A 24,029-nucleotide genomic window follows, 5' to 3' on the forward strand; every position below is an offset into this window, starting at 1 on the left:
ATTGTAATCTTTACTGTGCTCAGAACAAAAAGGAAAGTAGTCTCCTAGTTTTTCAAGGTGTTTCCTTTGCTGGCACAATGCGTGTACGCATGAGGGCGTGAAGTGCCATTCTGTGCTGAACATCAGCACTTCACTGCTACCCACAATGCATTGTGGGAAAGGTAACACCCATGTTGTTGACCTGGAGCAAACAGGAGACGGAAACTAGTCCTGAAGGGAGATCAAAGAATACATAACCCCAGCCAAACAACAGACGAGAAAGGACTTGAAACCTGGATAAATATGAGGCTGCTGATAGTTTTTTAGTCCAAGTGGATTTCATTGATCATGTGGATTCTTTCCCACATACTTTGGAGTTTGTTTTTCTACCTTTTGGCACTGCAAAGGTGTGAGTGAGAGAAGTGGGACAGCCAGGGCAGAGGGAGGAGCTGCAGGGCTCTTCACGTGGACTACAGCTCTGTTCATATGGTAAATAGACAGTCACATGGGGCAATAGTCTTGAGGCAGTGGGGGGAAAAGAGAGGGAAAGGAACAAGGAGAGAGAGAGAGACAGATACCTAGGAGGACTTTGTCCTGCCCCATGTGCAGGAGGTGGCACTTTCACCCTGAGGGTACTGGATCACATTACAGAAAGAAAAGGAAACAACAGACTGGAAGTGAGTGCCATGTTTTGGTCAAGCTGAATCTTAAACTATTCCACCAGGACCCTGATATGGCTCTATCCTTTACTTCTTCCATTTGACTCAATTCAGATACCTCTTTCCTCCCCTCTGTGGGAGTAAATGTTCAACAGCTTTCAAAAGCCTCCCTGGGCAGTTGCCTCTTGAGACCTTGTCTTAATATCTCACGGGAGCGCAAACAGCCAAGATGCCCATTAATTTCACTGTAGTGCCAGTGGAGGATGCAGTGGCCGGCAGCAACAACGCAGCAGCCGCTGTCAGTCTGGACAAGATCTTTCAGGAGGAAGACACTGATGACAACTTACAAGGTAGGACAAAATTCTTCAGCTTTATAAAAAGTCTATATCCTCGGGTAGGTTGTTTTATAATACCTTATTCTTCCTGTTTGGAGTCACACGTGAGTTTGATCCTATCCCAGCATGCAATGGGACAAAGTCAAGGGGGTAAAATGTGGAGGTGTGATGTGTCATTGTGTAATTTCACAAACACTAGCACGCTGACACAACTAGTCAGATGCATGTTATGGCAGGCACATACTTCACACAGCACGCGAACAAACACATAATGAGTTTGTAAGCGTGACACGGTTTAACCAGCTGAAACTTGCAGAGCAGCAGTGGAGTCAGAGAGGAGGAACTATGAGTTGTTGAAGTTAAGTCAGTGAAACTCTGATTGATAGTTGAGTTCACGGCATCATCAGTGTAGGCTGTCTTTTCTAAAAGTATAAAACCTACAATGTGAAACTCAGGATATGCCTTTTGTAATGTTACAATTATATACTTTTTAAAGCAGATTATTTCACCCTGTAATTTGAACAAAATACATAACACCTGAAGTAAGTGTCGATTCTGCACATTGCCTTCAGAAAATGTACATACTTGACAAAACCTGTTATCTGAATAGAAATAAACTCATGTTAATCGTTTACAGGCCATCTTTATCTTTATCTATGCATGTCTCTGTTTTGTTTATTGTCTGTCTAACTATAATATTCATAACGAAATCAAGACAATGAATTCATTCAATGGGTTATAGTAGGTAATTATTGTTTAGGTTCAGCACCAGTCAAAAGTTGAGACCAAAGGTTGCCACTGGTTGAGACAGACTTTGCTGAGCTAGTTACTCTTGGAGCAGAAGTGTATCTTGCAAGGTGTCTGCTTTATGAATAGATTAAGCCAGTGCCTCATTAAATTATGTTGAATAACGAACCGAATCGCCAAGACACATGTTCATTAAGAACGGGTACTTTTTATTTACAGATATGAACTGAGGAGAAATCAAAAAGGAAGTTTGATTTGTAGCTGGAAGAGGCAGAGGGCAGCTCAGACACTGAAAAATGGGGATACCAGATTACATCAGAAGCATGTTATATACTTAGATTCCACTGCATTGGTAAGAAGTCAAGAAATCATTATGTCATCTTTGCTTATTTACACTGAACATATGGAACATAATGCTGCCTCATGTGTGATTGTAGTCATTGATGTCACCTGTTTTTCATAATGAGTCATAAAGGTGGATCAACAATGCTCTTCTGTTCTGTGTACAGAGTTTTTAGGAACAAAACTGCAAAGTGAGAATGTAGGGACGGCAAATGAGGAAGGAGAATTAGTTTGGCTCGTTATCCCTTGTTTTTCTCTGCAATCTCATTTTTTCTGTGAGAAGTTTGGTAGCCTGTTAAACTTCTGCTTGTTCCCTTATGGGCAATTTCTCTCTCGAGGGACTGTCTGGCCTTCCCCACCATCTTGAGGTTGCTGGTCTTCAGTTCCTCCAATCCTGTTTTCAAGCCGCCCATTACATTCTCTGCCTCAAGTCTTTTTACACTTTGGCTCAAACAAACGTTACACAGACTTTGTTCTCAGACGTTTGAAGATAAAATTCCCTATAGTGTGCAGTTCAAGTGATTCAGACATTTGCGTTCACACATACGGCTCTTCTGTTTAATGTCTAGACGAGTTCGCTTTTACAGTGCATGTGTGAAAGCACAAGCACTATCACATAAATACGTATATGTAGTTTAAAAATAATTGGGCTACTTCGATAAGAATTAGTCCAACTTTAAAGTTTAAAGTCACCATTTCCAGAGAATAGATTAATCCTACCATTCAGTCTACACTAGAAACTATGTAAAATAGCACACTTCAAGTTATTTACAAGCAGAAAATCAGTATGCTTTGTGTTCAGGCAGTTTACAACCTACTGGAATGTTGCAGTTCAGATCAGATGCTTATCTCCAGTGCTGAGACAACTCCTCTCACGGGTTAGATATGTATTTTCCTTTAGAAGACAATGATGTGTTGTAAGATTTATTCTAAATGTGCAAACACTTGATAATTATTAATCTGACGATGTATTGTCTGGTCTTATTCTCTTTTATCTATGTGCTTGATGTGTGAGGATTCAATAGTCCAGAGGTTTGCATTTAATGTTACATTTAGACAGAATGACATATATTTGCATCTATTATAATCTGACATTAATGCACCTAGATAAATCCACCTTGCAAATACCACATGGTTCTGTCTAAAGACTGAGCATCAGGTGGCAAAACACATCAGCAGCTTCATCTATGGTGTGACAGGTGTTGGTAAGCAACAGGAAACTACAGTATGGTCCACTTTATGGCCCTCATCTGTACACCTGTCTGAACACAAGTGAGTTATTGGGATTATCACTAAAGCCAAAGTTCCTCAAATCACTGTGTGACTAATGGTAAACGTACTGTCAGCAACAAGGATTGGAATTTGATGCTACTGCCCTTGGGGAATGTTAATTTTGTGTTTTACTGGAATGCTGTGATCTCAGTGTGTTGGTATCTGGAACAAATCTTAAGTGCTGACTAAAATTAAAATTAAAGGTAAAATAAAACATTTCCGCAATATTTATAAAAGTTTAAACAGAAAAGCACGTAAAATACTTTAAGAAGAGCAAGATTTTAACTATTTTTTTCTACACTTTCCTAAAGCTGTCTCAGCAGAAGTAATTCTAAAAGCTATTCCTGTTAAGTATATCAGCATTAAGAATTGTGGTGAGATGTGAAAAGGGTACTCCACTCATTCATGGAGTAGGAGAATTTACAATGTAGACCATACAACTCCCATAATGCAACTCAATGGGGTGCTTTTGTCAAACCCCGGTGGGTGGATTTGGCTCAGGAGGCAGAGCAGGATGTCTACTAACCAGAAGGTGGCCAGTTGAATCCCTGTCTTTCCCATTCTGCATGCCAAAGTGCCCTTGGGCAAGATTCTAAACCCCAAATTGCCTCTGACGGATGTGTCGACTGTGTTAGTGATGTATGATAGAGAAAGTACTGCACACAGATGCTTTACATTGATGTGTGGGTGAATGTTGTTAGTGCTCTGAGTTGTCATCAAGATATTTTATATAAATACAGACCGTTAGAACATTCCCACCTATTGTCCAGTAGCCTACACGTCTCTTTTTACATCAACACCCCAACTGGTTGAAATACGAGATTTTGTAAACGAACAATAGAGAAAGCTCCTCAAGAGTCACAGAAGAATTATACAACTGACAGGCTGAGCAGTATCTAATTAGTTTAATTTATTGTTAAACCAGAATATCCCTAACGAAAGCCTAATTATTTCCATCACAGTGGTACCGTCCAATCTGTCATTTTTCTGTATAGACAGAACTCACAGAACATACCATGCTCAAAAAGGAGACATTGAGGACTGCACATACTGATAGTGCCGAGTAGACAAGATGTCATCAGTATAAACAATCACATCTCAGCACCATCATTTTCCAAAGCAGTGACCTATGAAGTCTATCATGTTTCATGCTGTCCCACTTTCCGCTTGTACTTTAATATTACTTATCAGGGTAGGTTTTTAGGCCAAGCAAGTTTTGACAAAAGGTCTGTTTTCTAAGTAATTATTAAAGTAATGTATTTTCTTAAAACAACATCAAGATGTGGGACTGTGACAGCAGCAACATAAGCACAACAATACCACCAACCTAAAAACACCATATAGTGGCTTCTTCATGTACACCTGTCACAAACAGGATCCATCCCTCCACAGATCTCTGAGGACCTGGCTCGTTCCCGTCCTGTATATTATATCACGATCACAATGACTGTATTTTTGAAGTATTGTCAAAATGTGCTGTATATATTCAAAAATTACTGATACCCTTATTCATTTTACCAAGTTGTATATTGACATCATATATTGTCAGTAAAATGGATAATGGAATTTTCATTATTCACCGAACAACAGCATTTAGACATTAGCAATTGTTAGCTCTGGCCAGAGATAACGAACAGTTCTCCTGCTGTTACAGTCACCACCTGCCTGCTGCTCATTCAGACATTTCTTTTTACAACACTCAAGAAATGCTGTGCTTGCTGCACCTGCATCTCAACAACCTGCTGACTTTGGTTGATGCTGGACTGTATCAACCAAATCATCATTGTAATTACAGTAATTAAAGATTTAATGGCACATGATAATTGTCGGGAAACTCCCCAAGGTATGCAGTGAAACCGGTAATCGTTTCATCACTAGATAGTTTGTCCCCATGACAAAACCATGAGGGTCTCTGCAGTTAGTCCCCCCCCCCCCGGTATAAAAACGGCACTGCAGAAAATAAGCAGCTAATCCTTAAACGACGTGACAATGCTATAATATTCTGGTGGGTCTATGTTAGCATACACGCCTTTAAAGTCTAGCAAAGCTTTCTTATCATAATGTGATCAATGAGACAAACTGTAAATGTCTTGATTGTGTTTGTTCTTTAGTTTAGTTTCAAGATCACCGCGTCCTTTGCCCTTGGCATTCAACACTGAACACTTCCAGCTAATTCACTACTGTAAAGAGGAAAAGGATGTTAATCATTATATATATAGCCTGCCAGTAGCAGCACTTCTCCTGTGTTCGAAAGGAAGTTTACTCTCAGTTAAATAAAGTTCCGTTTAACCAGTTAGTCACTCATGCAATGACACAGCATCCAGTTTGACATGCTCATTTGTTTCATTGTAGTTTGCATGTTTAGGATAAAGGATTAGCTACAGAGTGCATTGACTCTGTGGCCTTTGCCTTACTTTTATTATATCTATTGAACCCACTACATGACGCAGGTCTCTTTAAGTCTACTGAGTAGTCAAGTAGTCTTGACATTCCTCATCCTACTATTACCTCAAAATGGCAGCAGTCATTTTTATTTTACCTAAATACCCACAAAAAGCGTGATCAGTCCTTTATCAATACAGTGACTATGCTTACCAACTCAACTGGTCCTCCCTGTTTAAAGGAATCCAAAAGGCACAGAAGAAACAAAGAATAATTAATGACTCATCCTTATCAAGACGGAACACACCTACAGTGCTGTTCACCAGTCAGCAAGGATTTTACAGAAATACATCACTCTGGATTGTTTAATACAGGAGGGAGCTGTGACTGGTTATATACAATAAACGAAGTTCATCATAGTCTTCAGTCATATACGTAACGCATTTAGCTGCACGCTTAACATTTCTTACAGTGTTGTACTTGATGAACTGAACCTCCAAGACTCTGTGCTGTTATACATGATGATATATGGACCTCTGCTGGTTATTGTGATTATTGCACAGGAAGCTTTTTGGAATTTTGGATCACAACTTCTGTTGGTCTCTTCTCGCAGCTTAGTTACTATCCTTACTGCACAGCATAACTTCAGTGTGATAGGGGCACCTGACTGGAAAATGTGCATATCCTGATTTGCATTTTCTTCTTTCAGATCCTCTTGAAATTTGTTTGAAATTTATGTCACATTTGAATAAGAAAAGAGCTACTGTTTAATATTGCTTTGTTGATGGTACCCATGTATTTCTACTGTTTCACCAGTGTGCTCTTTAGGTATACTTCAGGAAACAGTCAGATGTATTGCGTTGAAACCGGGAAAAATTATTTCAGAGGCAAACAATAAACTGGGACGAACTGCAGCAATATAGATTAAAGGGACTCTTACCTTTGTTGCATTTGAGAATTACAGCACATTCGAATCATCCCGCCTTCCTCCAATGCCCCACCCCCTCGTTCCCATCCGCAGTGTTTTTTCTTTTGTTTTTCCCCCTGGGAGCGGCTGTTTCAGTACGCCGTGGACCACTTTGGTCTGCCATCGTCAGTCGCTACGGTCGCTACTCGCTACTGTCTGCCGTGGATTCAAAACAAACCCTATAGTTGAGGACGCGCCTTGATGACGCGGGCCCGAATGCGCCACAAGAAGCAGACGGGCTTCCTGTCTGTTTCCATGCAGCAAACAGACAGGTCTGTCGGCCAATAAGGTCCTTCGGTCCGAAGAATTTTATTGGTTGAAGTTTTCACTAAATATTACGAGAGTGAAATAATTGTTTGCTTTAACTCCTGGTGGGTCTGTCTTGCATTTTAGAGTGTCATTACCTTATTAATACCAATTTAACCTTATCCACAAAAAGTGTAAAAATGCAACAAAGGTAAGAGTCCCTTTAAAGCAAGCAACAGAATAAAACAACATTTTTTTTTTACAGATCAGGGATCACATCTTATGCTACCATTTCTTTGATACTGATCAAACTGAACTTGCTCTTTTGGACTAAGTGTACTTGAATCACGCTGTGTCACAAGCTATGTGTGAGATAATGTGTTGAGACAATATGAGTAAATAGTCATCTATGAAACGGAGGGCTAGGGTATTTCCAGTGTTCTGCCTCCTACGTCATTCGTGCTCCCAGAACAATTGAATCAGCAGCTTAGGATGGATGCATAGTGACTGCAGTATGTCGGCAATTACACACTGATTACAGATCTAACACTGACCTTAACCTCTGCACACCGGGTGTCAAGGTTTCCACAAAGATCCTTTGCGTTTATTTTAAAGCACAGGCAATCTGCCTGGAATAATCTTTCCTGCTCATCACTGCATGCCACATTTTGTTACTATCTTCTCCATGTCATGTGCATCCACAGTACACTGTTTTTCTTATGAAATGCTCTTCACTGATCGCTGAACCACTGTGAAGCCTTGCGTTCTTCAAGGCAATAAAGTTGAGCCGACAACAGTGTGATCTAGTGTGATAATATACCATATCTAATAGGCTGAGACCACTGCATGACAACCGGGGGCAAGACAAACCAAGCTGAGCACCCATTTGAAAGGCATTTCTTCATGTTTCTCTATGATGCTTGTCTTTGTAAGAGGGCACAAGAGCTGGTCTTAGTGAAAGTCTGAACTGTGGGCAGAACCTTACTTTGACTGCCAAAAACTGAAACGCTTGTCCCTTATTCTGTAGACACAGTGTTGGACCCTCTAATGCAAAAGTATTACAAGAAGTAGCTCAACAAAATGTCATTTAGATTACGTAGCATAAATAGTCGCATCTCATTTGACAAAACCCATAGGTAATTTCAAGTATCGGGTGTCTGACAATACCTGTTACAAAGCAAACGAAAGTCCAAACATACTGTTCTGATATTGTTGCCAATATTATTGCGATAAATGTTTACACCTTCTTGAAATCCCATATGGGTAAGGTACATTTTTCTCTTAATCATTAAGAACTACTGTTTACATTGTAATTTACAAAACAATTATCAACCATAAACTCAAAAGTGTAATTGTATTTACGGCAACATTTCTTTCTAAATGATGGTCTAATTTCAATTCATGTCTGACGAAGCTAACAAGTTAGCGCCACATTAACTTACTAACTAACTTCTTAATGTTCAGTGTCTGATACTGGTCATTTGCATTCAAACTGTTATATAAGTGCAGGGTTTACGACCTACACTGTAGCCAGCCACCATGGCGCAATCAAGACACTCTGGGGAAGCTGTCATTTCGTCCGTCTTTATGTGGAGTCATTATGATCAACTAATACTAGAGTGTGTCACTGACTCAACCCACATGCCGTTTTTATTTAGTCCAAACTATTTTGCCAACCACCAGTTAGATAAAAGTACAGTATAGTGTCATAGGAGTTAGAAAGTCTATAGTCTCTAGGGCTAGTACTAGAGCACCAATACAGTACAACTAGAGCTGCTATAGCTGTTATACATACGACACAAGAATAGAATCTAGTGATCCGACTGCATGTTCTCTTCATGTTACTCTTATCAGTAATAAAGTGTCTTACAGTGTGGACATTTCTTTTGTGTATTCACTAGGAGATGACAACCAGAGAGAATCCAGTCCATTCATCAGTTCAGACACTGATGGAGAAACCTACTATGACGGCAAGAACATGGCCCTGTTTGAGGTAAGAAAATAATCATGTTTCACCACATGTAAATTGTAAATAAATATTAAACATTAGATGCATGAATGCAAAATTCTCGGGACAGACGCAGGAAGTGAAGCATATATCCTTACCGCAGTGCGCAAAATGCATGCATGGCAGAGCCGTGTGCCTGTTCGCCGATCGCTCTCTCCACCAACAGCAACAGGACCCGAGTTGCATGTGGTCTGGCCCATTCAGTGCTACAACGTAGCCCTAGTTGTTATTTTCTTTACTTTAACTATGTTAAGTGGCTTACTCTTGAGAGACAGAGATAATTATCAATATATAAAGATAATATTAGTTCAAGCACAAGTATAATAAATAAAAAGTGTTTTGTTCTTGGGAGGATATGTAAATCACCAGACAGTGATATACTTTTTTAGTAGAGAATATAAAACCAATTCTGGTAACATAAGAAACTTAAGAAAGAAATTTAAAAGTTGTTTATCCATTTTTCTTTACTTCTCTGCAGGAGGAAATGGACAGTAACCCGATGGTGTCATCTCTGCTCAGCAAGCTGGCCATCTACACCAACCTGACCCAGGGTGTTCGAGAGCATGAGGAGGCGGAGAATGAGGATGGGGTCAGGAGGGTCACTGTCGTGGTAAAAATTAATTGTTTTGCGAACCAGTTGAATGTTTGACGATGTATACAAATGCAGGGTAAAGCCGAAACTATCTTTTGTAGGGTTTGTTAGCTTTGAGTTTTAAGAGCTTGGTGTGATTTAAAAATTCCTGAGCTGTTCATTTGCCAGATAGACTATAGCTAGGCCCCTCACACTCACCAAAAAAATATTTAAATATATTAGGGCTTGTTTCTTATGTACATAGCAATAGCCAGGGGTGGGGAACCTCCGGCAATTTAATGCTAACACGTGAGTCAATTCATAAATACAAAAAGCTACTCAGAAATACAAAGAAATTCTCATTACAGCATTTTTTTCACAATAAAAGAGAAAACAACTCAAAATTGTTGAGGAACATATTCCTATGGATGGTCCCTTCCAGCTGGTGAATGTCAAGATAAGTGAAGCAGATGCAGGATTTCACAAGTTTTAGAGAAATGGGACAAATGACTACGTCTTTTGTGGAAGTAAAAGACAAGTCAGTGGGCCTAGTTTGTGTAGACACGGTTGCAGTGATGAAAGAGGCTAATTTCAAGCGTCATGCAGCCCGAACAAGACCACATTCTGACCGAGACAACGCTACACAGGCAGGTTTTGTGGCGAGCGAGCTGATAACACAGACGCTGAGACGTCATTCAGGGGCAGAATCTGTGAATGAGCCTTGTTGTTGCTGTGGAGCAGCTAGAACCAGCCAAAGTGAAATTGTGCATTTTGTGCAAACACTGTGCATTTCCCTACTCTCCAAGAACAAAAGCCTGCTATGACAAATGAATACGCTGGTGAGCTTGCAAAACTCCTTCAGGCATTTGGCGAGAGGTTTCAGGACATGAAAAGTAAACAAAAGGAACTGTGTTAAGCCGTTTAATGTGGAACCAGCTGATATGCCCGACAACCTAAAACACACAGTCAATTTGCTGCAAAAAAGTGACTAGCTCAAACCTGAGGTACAACAACCACCCTCTGCTCAAGTTTTATAAACTGTTGGCCCGTTGTGAGGTTTTTCCGTCAGGAGGAGACATGCACTGAATTTTTCATCTCTGTTTGTGCCACCTAACTGCTGTGAGACGCTTTTTCCCTATTCGGATTTTTGCAAAGACTTTGTTCCACATAATTCTGAACGACCTAAACCTGGAGAACCAGCTGCGAGTAGCATCATCACCTCTACCATCTGACATCTGACAACTCACCACAGATAAGCAGTTCCAGATAGCCAAACATGAGAGAGGTTAGTTTGTATGTGTTCAGTAATTTAGTTTTACCCTAATGAAAATTGTGGCAAAACTAAAATACATTTTGATGGCAATTGATAGGAAAAAAATTCTGAACCCCATCCATTAAGCTGCTTTTGCCAAACTGATTCTTTACAAACTAAATAGTTAAACCACATTGGAAAATATAATTTATTAATTATTTTAGGAATGTGTCGTTGCAGGAATTATTCAGTTTGAATTTTTTTTGGAAATTTTGCAAGCTTTAAATACAGTTTAAATGGAATTGGACAAGTTACCAACCACATACTCACAAATTTCAAACCAGCCATACATATTTAATCAAACCTCCACTAGATTGACCTTATACAATTCCTCAAGTTGAACTACATACTACAACTAATTTCATAATTTTCACAGTGAAATGTTCCAATGAATATTTTACTGTTGTTTAGCTGCTAAGCTCTAAACTTGTAAACTGTGACCAAGCTGATTAAAGCGGAGGTGGCTCAATAAAGAAAAAGCGAGAGGACAGAAATACTTTGAGACACAAAGTGAGAGACAACACATTATGACCTTTTAAAATCTATCCATATTACATCACTTGAGCTTCATGTGAAACAAGTGAGGATCTTTCATAAAGCAGCGTGGGCAGCCGATTATAATAAAACCGACTCACCGAACAAATGCAGAACACATTGGCAGCTAAACCAAACTTACAAAAACGAATTAATGACACGGTGTTCTCTGTGGCGCCAATATAAAAGCAGCATTGCTCACACATGACATTTATAAATATTATTTCGTTGAAAGTACCTTGATAACTGTAGTTTTTAACAACCCTTGAACAAAGTCACAAGATCATCTGTTGTTCATGGTGTAAATAGATGGCCTGGCATGGAAAAAATACCTGAAATCTCAAATATTTGACTTGTTATATTCTTTTAAGCTCACAGTTCCTTTGCTCAAATTCAAAGTGCAGCTGTGAACCTGAGAGATGTATGTAGCAGAGGCCGTCTCCTTCACCAGTTTGCCTTCACATGCTCAGTGGTTGGCTAGATTGAAAAACAAGGATTAAGTTTGGCCAGCTAATGTCCCCTCAGACTTGGAGGTCCAGACACTGAGACGTGTGTGAGATACTGGAGGAGGAGAGTGTTTGAGCGCCAGCTGGGGGCGGAGAGTGGAGGTGGTTCCTGGCACTGGGGATCTCACGCAGGTTGACAGGGTCAGAAAGTGTGACACTGACGCACAGTGAGAAAGAGTGTATTTGTGTTAATGAGTATGAAAGACTTTGATTCTTCGGTTGACTTCAGTTTCTTTCTTTGTAACAGTCTGGGATCATATGTGTTACACACATAAAAATGAATAGCTAAAAACACGTCCATCTTCATTTTTACAACATTTTAAATAACAACATCCCATTGTTCAATACAAGTAAGTTTTGTTTCAGCATACACATACAGTCTATACAGTGTGTCTCTGTTTCTAAAGGGTAAGTACCGCAACTCCCCCCTTTACAATGAGCAGGCATGCTGATAAGTAATATTTTTAACCTTGTAAAATAATGAAAAATGTTATTTCTTGAAACAAGTATTTAAAGTAAATTATTGTAACTGAACACACTGATTTTATAAAATCAGCAGGAAATAGGAAGATCAATTTCAGTACGCTACATTTGTATAAAAAATGTTCAGGTAATTACTGGAAAGCTTCTATATATCATTAGTGTCAATTTCACCTTATCAAGTCTTTATGTTAAGCTAAGCTAACTTGCTTTATGTAGCTTATGCAATATTATTTAGACATAGACTGTGTCGCCCATTCCTTCACTGCCCCGTACTCACTATTTTGAGTCTTCTATATAGAGGACTACATAATGAGTTAATCTGCAAAATAAAAATAAAAAAACACTAATGGACACTACATCTTTGCGCCAGTAGTAACATCATTGTTGCAATATTATAAAGTTCAACAACAACAACAACAACGTTGGCCTGTGCAAAATCCCATAGTAAATAGAAAATGTTTTAACACGTTAGTATTAATATGATTAGGGAAAAAACACGTTGAATGACCATGTTTAAATGTAGAAATAAACTTGTTTGTGCTGCTCTGCTCGTATTGCATATTTTACTGCCACAACTCGCAGGTTTGTCTACGCCATTGAAAAGCGATGTATACTAAATAAGACTGTTTAAAATTCAGTCTGAGAAAATGCAGGTGAATATAAACATGTCTTTAAATATAATAAAAGGAGTAGAATCACCAGAGAGAGAATTGTGAGACGTGCTGCCCTCTCTCCTCTTGTCTTTTTGCCATTTTACTCACTGTCAACTCCACAAGCACAATGCCCACAAATACATGATTGGCAAATTCACAATATTCTGGTCTACATAGTGATAAGTGAACAATTTTAGACTAAGCCATAGAGTCTTCCCCTTTAGAAAAATCAATTGTCTATACTGATGACCTCTGTGCACCACAAAACACTGAGCTAGCAGGGCAGTAGCTTGGTAACTTACATACTTCCAGCAGCTATATGGCAAATATGAGTGTTAAGCTGTTTGTTGCTTCCTTTTCAAATAAAGCACTTGGTGCTGGTCATTGTGAAGCCCTATTATATAATGCAGAGCATAATGAAATCCATCTGGTGGCCTTTTCATCCTCTCGGACTGGCGGACACCTAAACCCAACCACCCCCAGAACATTTGAACTACTCTTATGTTAGCCACAGACTGTCCTGGTGGTGGAAACTGAACATGTGCAACAGAGAGTCAGGCTTTAAATGTCATTGAGAACATGCTTCTGGTGCAACAAACACTTCCCTTCACTGTCGTTTGTTTGGCAGTGAACAACCAGAGTCTTTGGGTAAAAGACAGTAGGAGCTTGGGCTGGAGCTCTGTGTAGAAGCATTGATGATGTTTCACTAACACCGCCCCCCCCCCCCCCCCCGAAACGATAGCTCTTTTTTTTCATTCTTTAAGAGTGCACAGTGATATCTGGAGACTGAAAAGAGCACAGACAGACAGTTCAGTGAGAGTGAGGGGGAGTAACGAAAGTGGAGAGAGAAGAGAGTAGCAAAAGGGGAGAAGATGTGGGAGATTTGGAGATCCACATCAGTGGACTGCAGCGGAGGTTTTTGTATATAGAAAAATGGTACGTACTCTCTGGTTTTACTATTGGGACGCTTTATGTAATGTGATGTGATAATACTGACACTTTGCTTTTAGTGAATATTTTGACTGAGCAATGTAAAGATGACATTGTGGGTGTGGCTGTGGTGCCTTTTTTATCAAAAAGACACTTAAGATATTCAGGGGAAAGTAACATGTTCTCATTTAATGTAAGTACATGACATCATCTATCAACATTGTGAGAAAATCCCTAGTCTCAAATCACTGATGGTCAAATTATTTACTGTATATTATTATTTACCCCAGGAGAGAAATTAAAAGTTGCAGACAGGACAGTTGGAAACTCCTGATATACAGTTTGTCTCCAACATTTTATTTTAAGTGTCATGTAAGTATTTTTTTATTCATTTAAATGAAAAATCACTCAAATAAATCAAATTGAAAATAATTATAATTATAACTAAGTATCTGTTACTAGTCTTGATTAGTCAAAGGTTCAGTGTGTTAGGGATATATTGGAAGAGAAACTTAGTATCAAAGAATCTTAGTGATTTTTTCACAGATATGTGATTATCTTAATTGAATGAATAATTGTTGTCTTTACCCTAGAGTGGCGCCTTTATATTTAATTACTTTATGTTTATATCGGGAGAGGGTCCTCTCTAGGAAGGCTGTTTTTGTTGTTTTTTTTACAAAAGTCTAAACTGGACAAACTAAACTTTTTGAGTTTTTATGACAACTGGAGGCTTCCACAGATACTTTTCCATGTTTGGAACGGGAGTGTGAGGTGAGGGATGTTCTGCTGCAACATGCAAATCCACTGACATGTATTTCAGTCTACATACATAAGTCAAGCCAACTTGCAAAATAAGAGCACTCCACAATTAACACAAGAGCTTGTAAAAATGTATTAATTGGAAAAGCTTATTTGTGGTGCTCTTAGTACAATTTAAAAAATTCAGCATGTGTCTGTATCACTCTCTATGTTTTAGATAATAATAAATATAAAATAGGCCTTAATGTAATAAATATCATGGCTATGTGATTAGGAAAATATATCATCATAAATTGTTTCCACTTGCTATGGAAGTGTTTGCTCGGGGAACAAAATGTACAACCCTTGTTTAGTTATTAAAAACACCCATTCTCATTAATTCAATGAGTCTAGAACTGTCTGAGTTAAATCAAGTTGGTAAGTTTTCCTCACTGACTTTCAGCAGAGGCATCGCAATACAAAAAGAGAATTTAGTGAAAGGATCAATCAATGAATCAATCAATGAAAAATGTGTACAGCCCATATTCACAAACTCCAATTTGACACTAAGGGCGTAACATGGTGCGACATCCTCTGCCCTCGACGAGGATCTTTATTTATTTGATAAGCTTCCACTGCCAAAGCCCCATGTAAACTATGGGTTGCACCTTTGGGCTTAACAAGTTGGCAATCCCCTAAAGGCCAGTATTTACAGGGTGTGAACTATATGAAGTAAAATGTTATAATATTATTTTTTATTGGGATGACTGTGTTTTTGTTGTCCTTACCATCTGTCTTGTGGTTCAGTGCACACTATAGCCGTACCATGCTGGTTTTGGATCTAACAGGAAACATCAAGGCATGTCATCTTCCCTCAGCCTAAATTCATTATTCATGCTTTGCTCTTAACTATTCAGTATGGGCTCACAGCTAAAATGTCATAGTTCAGGTCGACATGCATCAAAATCATCATAATGGTTTATGATGAGTATGATGATAAATTAGGACACAGAGGATAGTGTGATTGATGATATTTTGGGCTGTCATTGAAGACCTTCCTTCCTCTCACCCCCTGTCGTTTTTCCCCCTTTACCCTCCCATTTATGTGCATGCGTGTGTGTTTATTCATCCTCAGGTCCCCCAAATGGGAACCTTCATTGGAGTTTACCTGCCCTGCATGCAGAACATCCTGGGTGTGATTCTCTTTCTGCGTCTAACCTGGATCGTTGGGACAGCGGGAATCCTGGGCTCCTTCGCCATCGTCTCCATGTGCTGCATCTGTGTGAGTCATTTAAAACAGTTCCAACAACTATAGATCCTGACTTTCTGATGATTAGAAATAAATGTTGTCTAAAATGAGCTGCAGAAATTAATGATAATGTGAAAGAAAAATGTTTGTTGAATGACAAAAAAAAACGAGTCCCTGTTGGCTATTCTGTATCATCGTATAACTGCTTGAACGGAACAATGACATGTCTGAGGTTGAGTCTGCGATTTACGACATATAAAAAAAGAAAACCGGAGGCAACTCAGTGCTCACTCGTCTGAAGCTGTGGTGTGTTGATTAACATCATTAATCTCCATGCCTGAGCTCAGGGGAGAGTCCCCAAAACAAGCAAAAAATAATTGACTTATTTAAAACCCTGATTCATACGTCAGTAGCTTCAGATGGCTAAACAGAGAGCTGACTGTTTGAAAAGTTTGAACTTAAATGCTCAGCACTCATGTGATGTGATGTGAACAATCTGCACACAACACCCTCTCACAATATACGGATGGGTAACAAATTAAAAACAACCTAAAGTGTCTCAGTAAGGTGTGGAGCCATTATCAGACCAGCTAAACTGCACCTTGACATTGATTCTATAAGACTCTGAACTCATCGCAGCTTGTTCAAAAGATATTTTCTTCATTTGGTGATGATGGCGGTAGAGAGCACATCGCTATCACATCTATTACATTAGTGAAAAATCCCCCTCAGGTGTACAGTTAAGATCTGGGAACTATGAAGGTCACAGCATAAAATAAATTATTCAGTGACCCCCTGTGGTGTTGGGCCTTGCATCCGGGTAGAGACCACTCCCATCAGGATAGAAATGTTTCACCACAGGATTAAGGCAATCACCCAGAATGATTTGGTGTTGATTTGCAGCGACCCCTCCCTCAAATGGTACAGCAGAACACAAAACATGACAGCAAGATAATCAACAAGCCCTCTTCAGCATATATATATATATATATATATATATATATATATATACATTTCATAGAGCATGTACTGCCTTGTGTTTGTTAGGCATCGAGGTCAAGACTCCATAACAGCGGTGGCGAAACTTTTTCCTGTCAAGGGTCATTAACATTTTTGTAATATAACATTCAAAACAGTCTTATAATATCCACAAAAAGACCATAGCAAATACTTTGACCCCTTTTTAATGCAATGACAAAAAATTCTTCTCTCTGGTGATTTGTCTGATGTCAGATGGTAGTGATGATTATGGTACTCACAGTGGGTTTTTGCCAAACCAACGAATAATCCTCTTTTGTTTCGCCATTCAGGGTTAACAGAGACAGTCCTTCCTCCCTCGTATCAAAATAGGAAAAAAAAACCTTGCACAAACATTCTGCACCTATTTTTCCTGCTATGATGCTCGGCAGTGACGACTAGGGTTGCAAAGGGGCGGACAGTTTCCGGTAAATTTACGGAAAGTTTCCATGGGAAGTTTAGCTCGGGAATTTTGGGAATTTTGAAAAAAAAAAAAAACATGCAAATTAAACGCTGTGCAATAAAAACATCATTCAAAACTCTATTTTAAAGATGTATGGAATGCAGCACACGATGCACTTTGAATTTCAACCCTCCACTGTGCATTCTTCCATCACATGCACAGATAATTCCCAGCATCCTGCACACTACAGCAGGGCTATTGAGGCCTGCTGTAGTGTGCAGGACTAGTCAGGTAAGTTTCGATGATATTACTGGGGAAAACATATTAGCATACTGATTGAGGATTGTTCATCTGTTCATCTAGCCTATTTCCATTCATTTATCCATCAATTGTAAAATAATTTTACAGACGATTCCAATTGTTCAGCTAACTATTTATATCTCTGGCATTGCATTAGTTTTTTTTTTACAGACTTTTTCCTCATCTTATTCAACAGAACAATGCCACGTGCACTATCTCATGTGTGGAGTCATTTCACCCCATCCAATGTAGAAGGAGAGGCTGTGTACATTTGCAAATACTGTGCAAAGACCTGTGTTAAGAATGACACAAAGATGCAGAAGCATATAGTCAAGTGCCCAAAGTTTCCTCAGGGCTCAAATCAGCCTATGACAAAACAAAATGTTTATATTTATGTCTGTATATAGCAAGGTAAATACAGTTAGTATAAATTACCCACAACATTTCCAGTTTATTCCCGTTAATTCCCGTTAATTCCCATGGAAAGTTTCCAACTTTGAATATTCCCGGAATTTTGCAACCCTAGTGACGACACATAACAGCTACATGTTTTGTTTACCCTGACTGTGACCCAGCAGATAAACAGCCAGAAGGGACCACTCTGACAGACGGTGGTCTATTTTATGTTGTTTTCTTTTATCGTGGAATAAAATCTTGACTGTCCCGAGATTAATTTTTTAATATTTGAGTTGCTTTTTTGTACTTTAGATTGCCTCGCGGGCTGGACCAAATTGTCTCCACCCCTAGTTTAAAAAGAGGACTTTGTGCACTTGAGAATAGGAAGGACTGAGCGGATTGCCATGGGTTGATGATTTGTGGCTGTACTTGTATTTCTTTTCCCATGGCATGCCCAGCATTTCAAGATTCAAGATTCAAGACTTTATTGTCATGTGCACAACAATCACATTTAGTAGTGGCTGGCAATGAAATGCATAGGTCACAGGCTCTCTTCTAGCATTTGTCTTTTCTACATGTTAATGCACAAGTTGTTTCCCGTTTAACAATACAAAAAGTTGGGGCTCTTTTGTTCAATGCTAAAAGGAACTAAAACTCTTTTATATTGTTAACTAGTTTAATGATTGATTCAATGGTTTACTTATATGATAAAAACTGAATATACCCAGCCCTATACAGTGATGGGTGATAACATTACCCTTGATTAGCAAAATCCATGTGTGTGATGTTTTAAGCAAGCTTGAATACAGAAGTTTCACCTTGAACCTACAGTTTATCAACTGAAAAACATGTATTTGATACAGTATTCATTTTGCACTTGCAATAATCCAACACAGCCACCTCTTTTCACCTTGTTTGGTTCTTGTTCTTAACATTTATCCTCCTTCTCTCCTTCCAGACATTGCTCACAGCCATATCAATGAGTGCCATAGCAACCAATGGAGTTGTCCCAGGTATATGAAATTAAATTTTGCATTTATAATTTTACTTTTAATTTCCACTTTAAATATGTAAAGGCAATGATTTGGATGTTATTCAGACCGATTAGCAACCTCAACACCATTTGCATTGGTGGATTATGGTGATGACATTATGAAAGAACAAAGACTCTACACAAATCAAAGCCAGCTAAATTGTATTAATAACTAAAGTTACCCCGTACTATTATTTTGTTGACAATCATCCTTTCTGTGGTGGACAAAATCAAAGAAAATGTTGAAATGCTTTCTTTCCTGTGATTTCCTAGAATATTTTCAAAAATGATTAAGCACAAATGTATAATTCTGCCATAATGAATCGAGAACTGTGGGTAATGTTCTAATGCAATACACATTGAAAGTACAAACTAATTAATTATTTTATATAAGAACCCAGAAATTGTCGGTAGTTACAGTGTTGTGTAGAACAGTGTCTCTCCACTTGAATTCATAGATACATCTTAGGGGGAAATGACAATCTGAGTTTGTGCATTGACCCTGAAAACTGAGTTGCTTTTATTTGTATATATTTTCAGAAAATTTTAAAGAAGGTTAAATCAATTAAAGAAATAAATTTAAGTTTGAAATTGAAGAAATTACTTTGGTAACAACCTAACCGGTGATTATGTTTCTCTAAAGCTGGTGGCTCGTACTACATGATCTCCAGATCTTTGGGTCCTGAGTTTGGAGGAGCAGTGGGACTCTGTTTCTATCTGGGCACCACCTTCGCTGGATCCATGTACATACTGGGCACCATAGAGATTCTGCTGGTATGTTTCCACCACCTGAGATACAACAGGATATGAATTGTTATCCCGGCTGCACAGATTTATATTATTTACTCTCTCACTGTTTTCTCCCCACTGCCAGACATACATCATTCCAACAGCAACCGTATTTAAAGAAGGGGAAGACGCAGCAATGCTCAATAACATGCGTGTGTACGGCACAGGCTGCTTGGTCCTAATGGCACTGGTTGTGTTTGTAGGAGTCAAGTAAGTTTAAACACACACAGACACAAATACACACACGCATACAAATACCAGCTGAAAACTCAAATATTTTCCCCTCCTCTCTGCAGGTATGTGAACAAACTGGCTCTGGTGTTTTTGGCTTGTGTGATTCTCTCCATCATGGCCACTTATGCAGGAGTCATCAAGACGCTCATCGAACCACCTGAGTTTAGGTGAGTTACTTAAAGCAAAATAATACTTTCATGATGATCACATTTTTTTTACATATTCTTTTCAACAAAATGCCAAGTCAAACTCATCCGTTGCCCAATGTTAGGGCACATTTATTCCTACTTTCTGCTCAGAGATCAAAGATACAAACACTAGGGCAGTGTTGTTCGGCCTTTATCCAGCAGAATCAGTGCCTGTTTTAAAGGGAGAGCCAGCAATGGCGGGACAGATGCTGTTGTGTTACTTGTTGCACTTCTGATTTCTACATGTGGCATGCTATTAAAGTTCCACACTCCGGCGCCACCATGCTGGCTTTGTGTGCTGCATTCTAAACCTACAAAACTGGCATAATGAGGAGTCTTCTTAACGGCAGAATTTTGGGATGAAAGTGCAGATGAGAAGAAATCATTGCTGCTGCCATTTATTGTGACGTTACCTCACACTTACATAGTTGGTAATTTCAATAACTAGCACTCTACATCCAAAATGCTGATACAAAACTATCAAGTTGCACAGTTTATCAGCTCTCTAAGTAATATTTGACAAAAAGTGATAAAAGAAAGTGACACATTGTTTTATCACTTTCTTTAATATAAATATTGAAAGAAAGTGATAAAAAAAAAAAATATGTTTTATCTGATCCATTATAAATAGGTTCTTCTATCACCCATACTCCACCCGTCCATCACGTTTCAAGAAAATCAGTAAATTTACTCTGTACAGTTGATTTTGATTAAAGATAATATGTAGGGACAAGTCAAGACATTTTAACTAGTTTCCATGCAGTTGCTGCTGCACCCCTAATACCAATTTTAACTAGGTAACAGCTCCTACTATCTTAACACTGGGGCCACACTGGATGTGTGACACACTTCTCAGGCACGTCTCCTGTGGGCGAGCCATGCTGCTCTTCTAGATCTATCTCCGCAGCAGAATTGATATATTGCGTCTTGCCTCTGTCCGCTGCAACCCCCCCTCAGCTGAATCCTGCAGAGTATCTGATGGGTCTGTGCAGAGAACCTCCCGTTGTGTTGTGCATGTGTGAAATTGCGGAGAAAGTCTGCACCAAATTATTTGAAGATCCATTGCATAGCAAGTCTGAAAACAGCTACATAGAAATGTTTGCCACGCTTCCAGTACCTGTTTCAAAGTAAAAACCCTCCAGTGTTTCTTTTGACTGAATCGAATCTTTCTTTTTAACAAAGTTTTTATTCTTGTTGTAGGAGAGGAAGCACATCTTCATACCTGCCATTTATTGAAGTACATAGGCTACTTTAATTTGAGGAAATGCATTAGTCGCACCAGAAACCTAGCAGCTCTGCAGCAGGCATGCAGCACACTCCCATGCACATAGTGTGGCCCAAGCAATACAAGCTTTCACAGTAGCCTATAACAATTTTAATCTAATCAAATCTTAACAGTTCTGACTTGGTTTATGTGAAACGCTGCACATGAAGAGTTAAAAGCAGCACATTAATCATAAAAGTTGTCTGGTTAATAAGAAAAAACCTTCAAAGGAACCAACAGCATAGACAAAAGCTCCCATTTAAACACACTACACATCTCTGTCTCTCTCTGTCTCTACAGTGTGTGTTTGCTGGGGAACCGCTCATTGAAGAACCAAAAGTTTGAAACGTGTGCAAAGACAGAGCTTGTGAAAAACCAGACTGTGACCACCGACCTCTGGCCGCTCTTCTGTGACAGCGAATACCCCAATGCCACCTGTGACGAATACTTCATGTTGAACAACCTGACAGAAATACAGGCCATACCCGGGCTTCTGAGCGGAGTCATCAAAGGTGAGGGGGGAGACGTGGATGGAGTCTGAGCCCGAATCCAGTGGTATTTCCTATTGTATAGGAAAACAATAAGAAACTGAAAAGTAGTTGCCAGATTCTCCTTAGCTTCGAATCCTGAATGTTCCTCCATCTCTTTCTGCTCTTATCTCTCTGTCAGACAACCTGTGGGGGAACTATGGTCCGGCTGAAGAGTTGATAGAGAAGAAAACCCAGCCCTCAGTACCGGCCCTGGAAATATCTAACGACATCTCCAAGCCTTATCTCTTCAATGACATCTCCACTTACTTCACTCTGCTGGTGGGGATATACTTCCCCTCTGTCACAGGTAGATCCTTCTATACAGCACTCCTCCCTGTCAAAGACCAAAACATATGATCTGAATTGACCCGTCATGGTTGTAATTTTAACTCTGTGTGTGTGTTTTACTTTAGGTATAATGGCTGGTTCTAATAGGTCTGGTGATCTCAGAGATGCCCAGAGGTCGATCCCAATAGGAACAATAATGGCGATTCTCACCACCTCTTTCATCTGTATCCTCTTGTCTAGTATCTTCCATGGTGTGTGTTTGTGTGTGTGTGTGTGTGTGTGTGTGTGTGTGTTTGTGTGTGTGTGTGTGCGTGTGTGCGTGTGTTCTTGTCCTGATATCTATGTGAGGACACTCTTAAGCATAGACCCTACATATTGAAGACATATTTGGAAAGTGAGGACGTTTTGACCAGTCCTTACTTTTTCAATGTTTTTTCTTAGTGTCAAGACTTGGTTTTAGGGTTAGGGTTAGGGCTTTAGATTGGATGGTTAAGGTTAGGATAGGGGGCTGGGGAATGAATTATGTCAATGACTGTCCTCACTAACAAAAGAGATAGAAGTATGTGTGTGTGTGTGTGTGTGTTTGTGTGTGTGTGTGTGTGTGTGTGTGTGCGTGTTTGTGTGCTCTTGTACAGCTATCTTTGTGAGGACCAGTTTGAGCCTACAACCTACGGAGTGAGGACCTCACTTTGTGACCCCCGCTTTAATGGAGTGTTTGGTTTTAGGGTTAGTCTTAACCCCCTTAATGACTGTATACCAATTTCTTGAGTTCGGTTTGTAAATTAGTTGGCAAACATAATTCGGCTTGGTTGAGTGTGAATATTATTAATTTGCCCTGTAGTGTCACAGATCTGGGCCCAATTTCAGAAACCGTGTTTAGAAGCTAAGTTCGAGTATTAGCCTGCAGACAAAGTTAAATATAAGTGAATACTTCAGAAGTGATTATTATATATTAAGTAATAAAAAAGTTATTACATTGTGACTACAAAGTTGAAAATAAGGACGTTAGCAAATGTAGTTTGGAGATGGAGTTGTTTCTTCAGGTGATCCATTGTGAAGTGTGACCCTGTTGTCAGTCATGTAGTATGAACTCCTTCTCACAAGACAGCAAGTTGTGTAGTGTTAACTGCACAGCAATCTTTGCAGTCCCTGTAGTTTGAATTTGGCATAATCTTCACGTCAGCAGAACTAACCATGGGTCATCTCTCTGCTCCTCCTGAGCCTGAACCAGCTTTCTAATAGGGCGTTTGATTTCCTAATTTATATAAAAGCACATTAATCCTGATTGGACATGAATTTGTTACCTTTCTTTGCTTATATGATCATTCAGTCATCAGTGTAAGGACAGAGATGGTGATCTCACTGAGATTCACCTGTAATAGTACTGTAAACAGTAATAACTGTAAATATATATTTTTTAAACTTGTGACTTTTAAGATAGTTAAGACTGATCTACGAATAATCTCATGGTGTGATTAGTCACTTTGATGGGACGACCCCACCATAGTTGTCATATGTTAATGAGTGAGCGGGACTGAAAAAACTAGAACTAAGAACAACTAAAAACTAAGTAAGAAAGTACAGTTTGTGAGATAGGCAGAGATTTGTGGTTTTAGTAGGTAGATGTATTTGTGTTAATCCATCAACTTTTTCCAAATCGTTCAAGCTCCACTG

The 24,029-nt window shown here is 39.2% G+C and overlaps 1 protein-coding gene across 1 annotated transcript in view; it reads left to right on the forward strand.

The window, feature by feature from the left end:
• The first annotated feature begins 202 nt into the window (after nucleotides 1–202).
• The window catches only part of LOC133018057 (solute carrier family 12 member 7-like), a 32,463-nt gene continuing 8,636 nt past the window's right edge, over nucleotides 203–24,029 (forward strand). The window contains exons 1-11 of the mRNA XM_061084346.1: nucleotides 203–988; nucleotides 8,831–8,922; nucleotides 9,416–9,547; nucleotides 15,800–15,946; nucleotides 18,988–19,042; nucleotides 19,706–19,836; nucleotides 19,937–20,061; nucleotides 20,148–20,252; nucleotides 21,838–22,049; nucleotides 22,207–22,374; nucleotides 22,481–22,579. Of these exons, the coding sequence (XP_060940329.1) occupies nucleotides 868–988; nucleotides 8,831–8,922; nucleotides 9,416–9,547; nucleotides 15,800–15,946; nucleotides 18,988–19,042; nucleotides 19,706–19,836; nucleotides 19,937–20,061; nucleotides 20,148–20,252; nucleotides 21,838–22,049; nucleotides 22,207–22,374; nucleotides 22,481–22,579 (1,387 nt within the window). The 5' untranslated portion in view covers nucleotides 203–867. The remainder of the gene's footprint in view (nucleotides 989–8,830; nucleotides 8,923–9,415; nucleotides 9,548–15,799; nucleotides 15,947–18,987; nucleotides 19,043–19,705; nucleotides 19,837–19,936; nucleotides 20,062–20,147; nucleotides 20,253–21,837; nucleotides 22,050–22,206; nucleotides 22,375–22,480; nucleotides 22,580–24,029) is intronic.

Source organism: Limanda limanda, chromosome 13 (assembly GCF_963576545.1).
Source record: "Limanda limanda chromosome 13, fLimLim1.1, whole genome shotgun sequence".
Lineage (NCBI taxonomy): Eukaryota > Metazoa > Chordata > Actinopteri > Pleuronectiformes > Pleuronectidae > Limanda > Limanda limanda.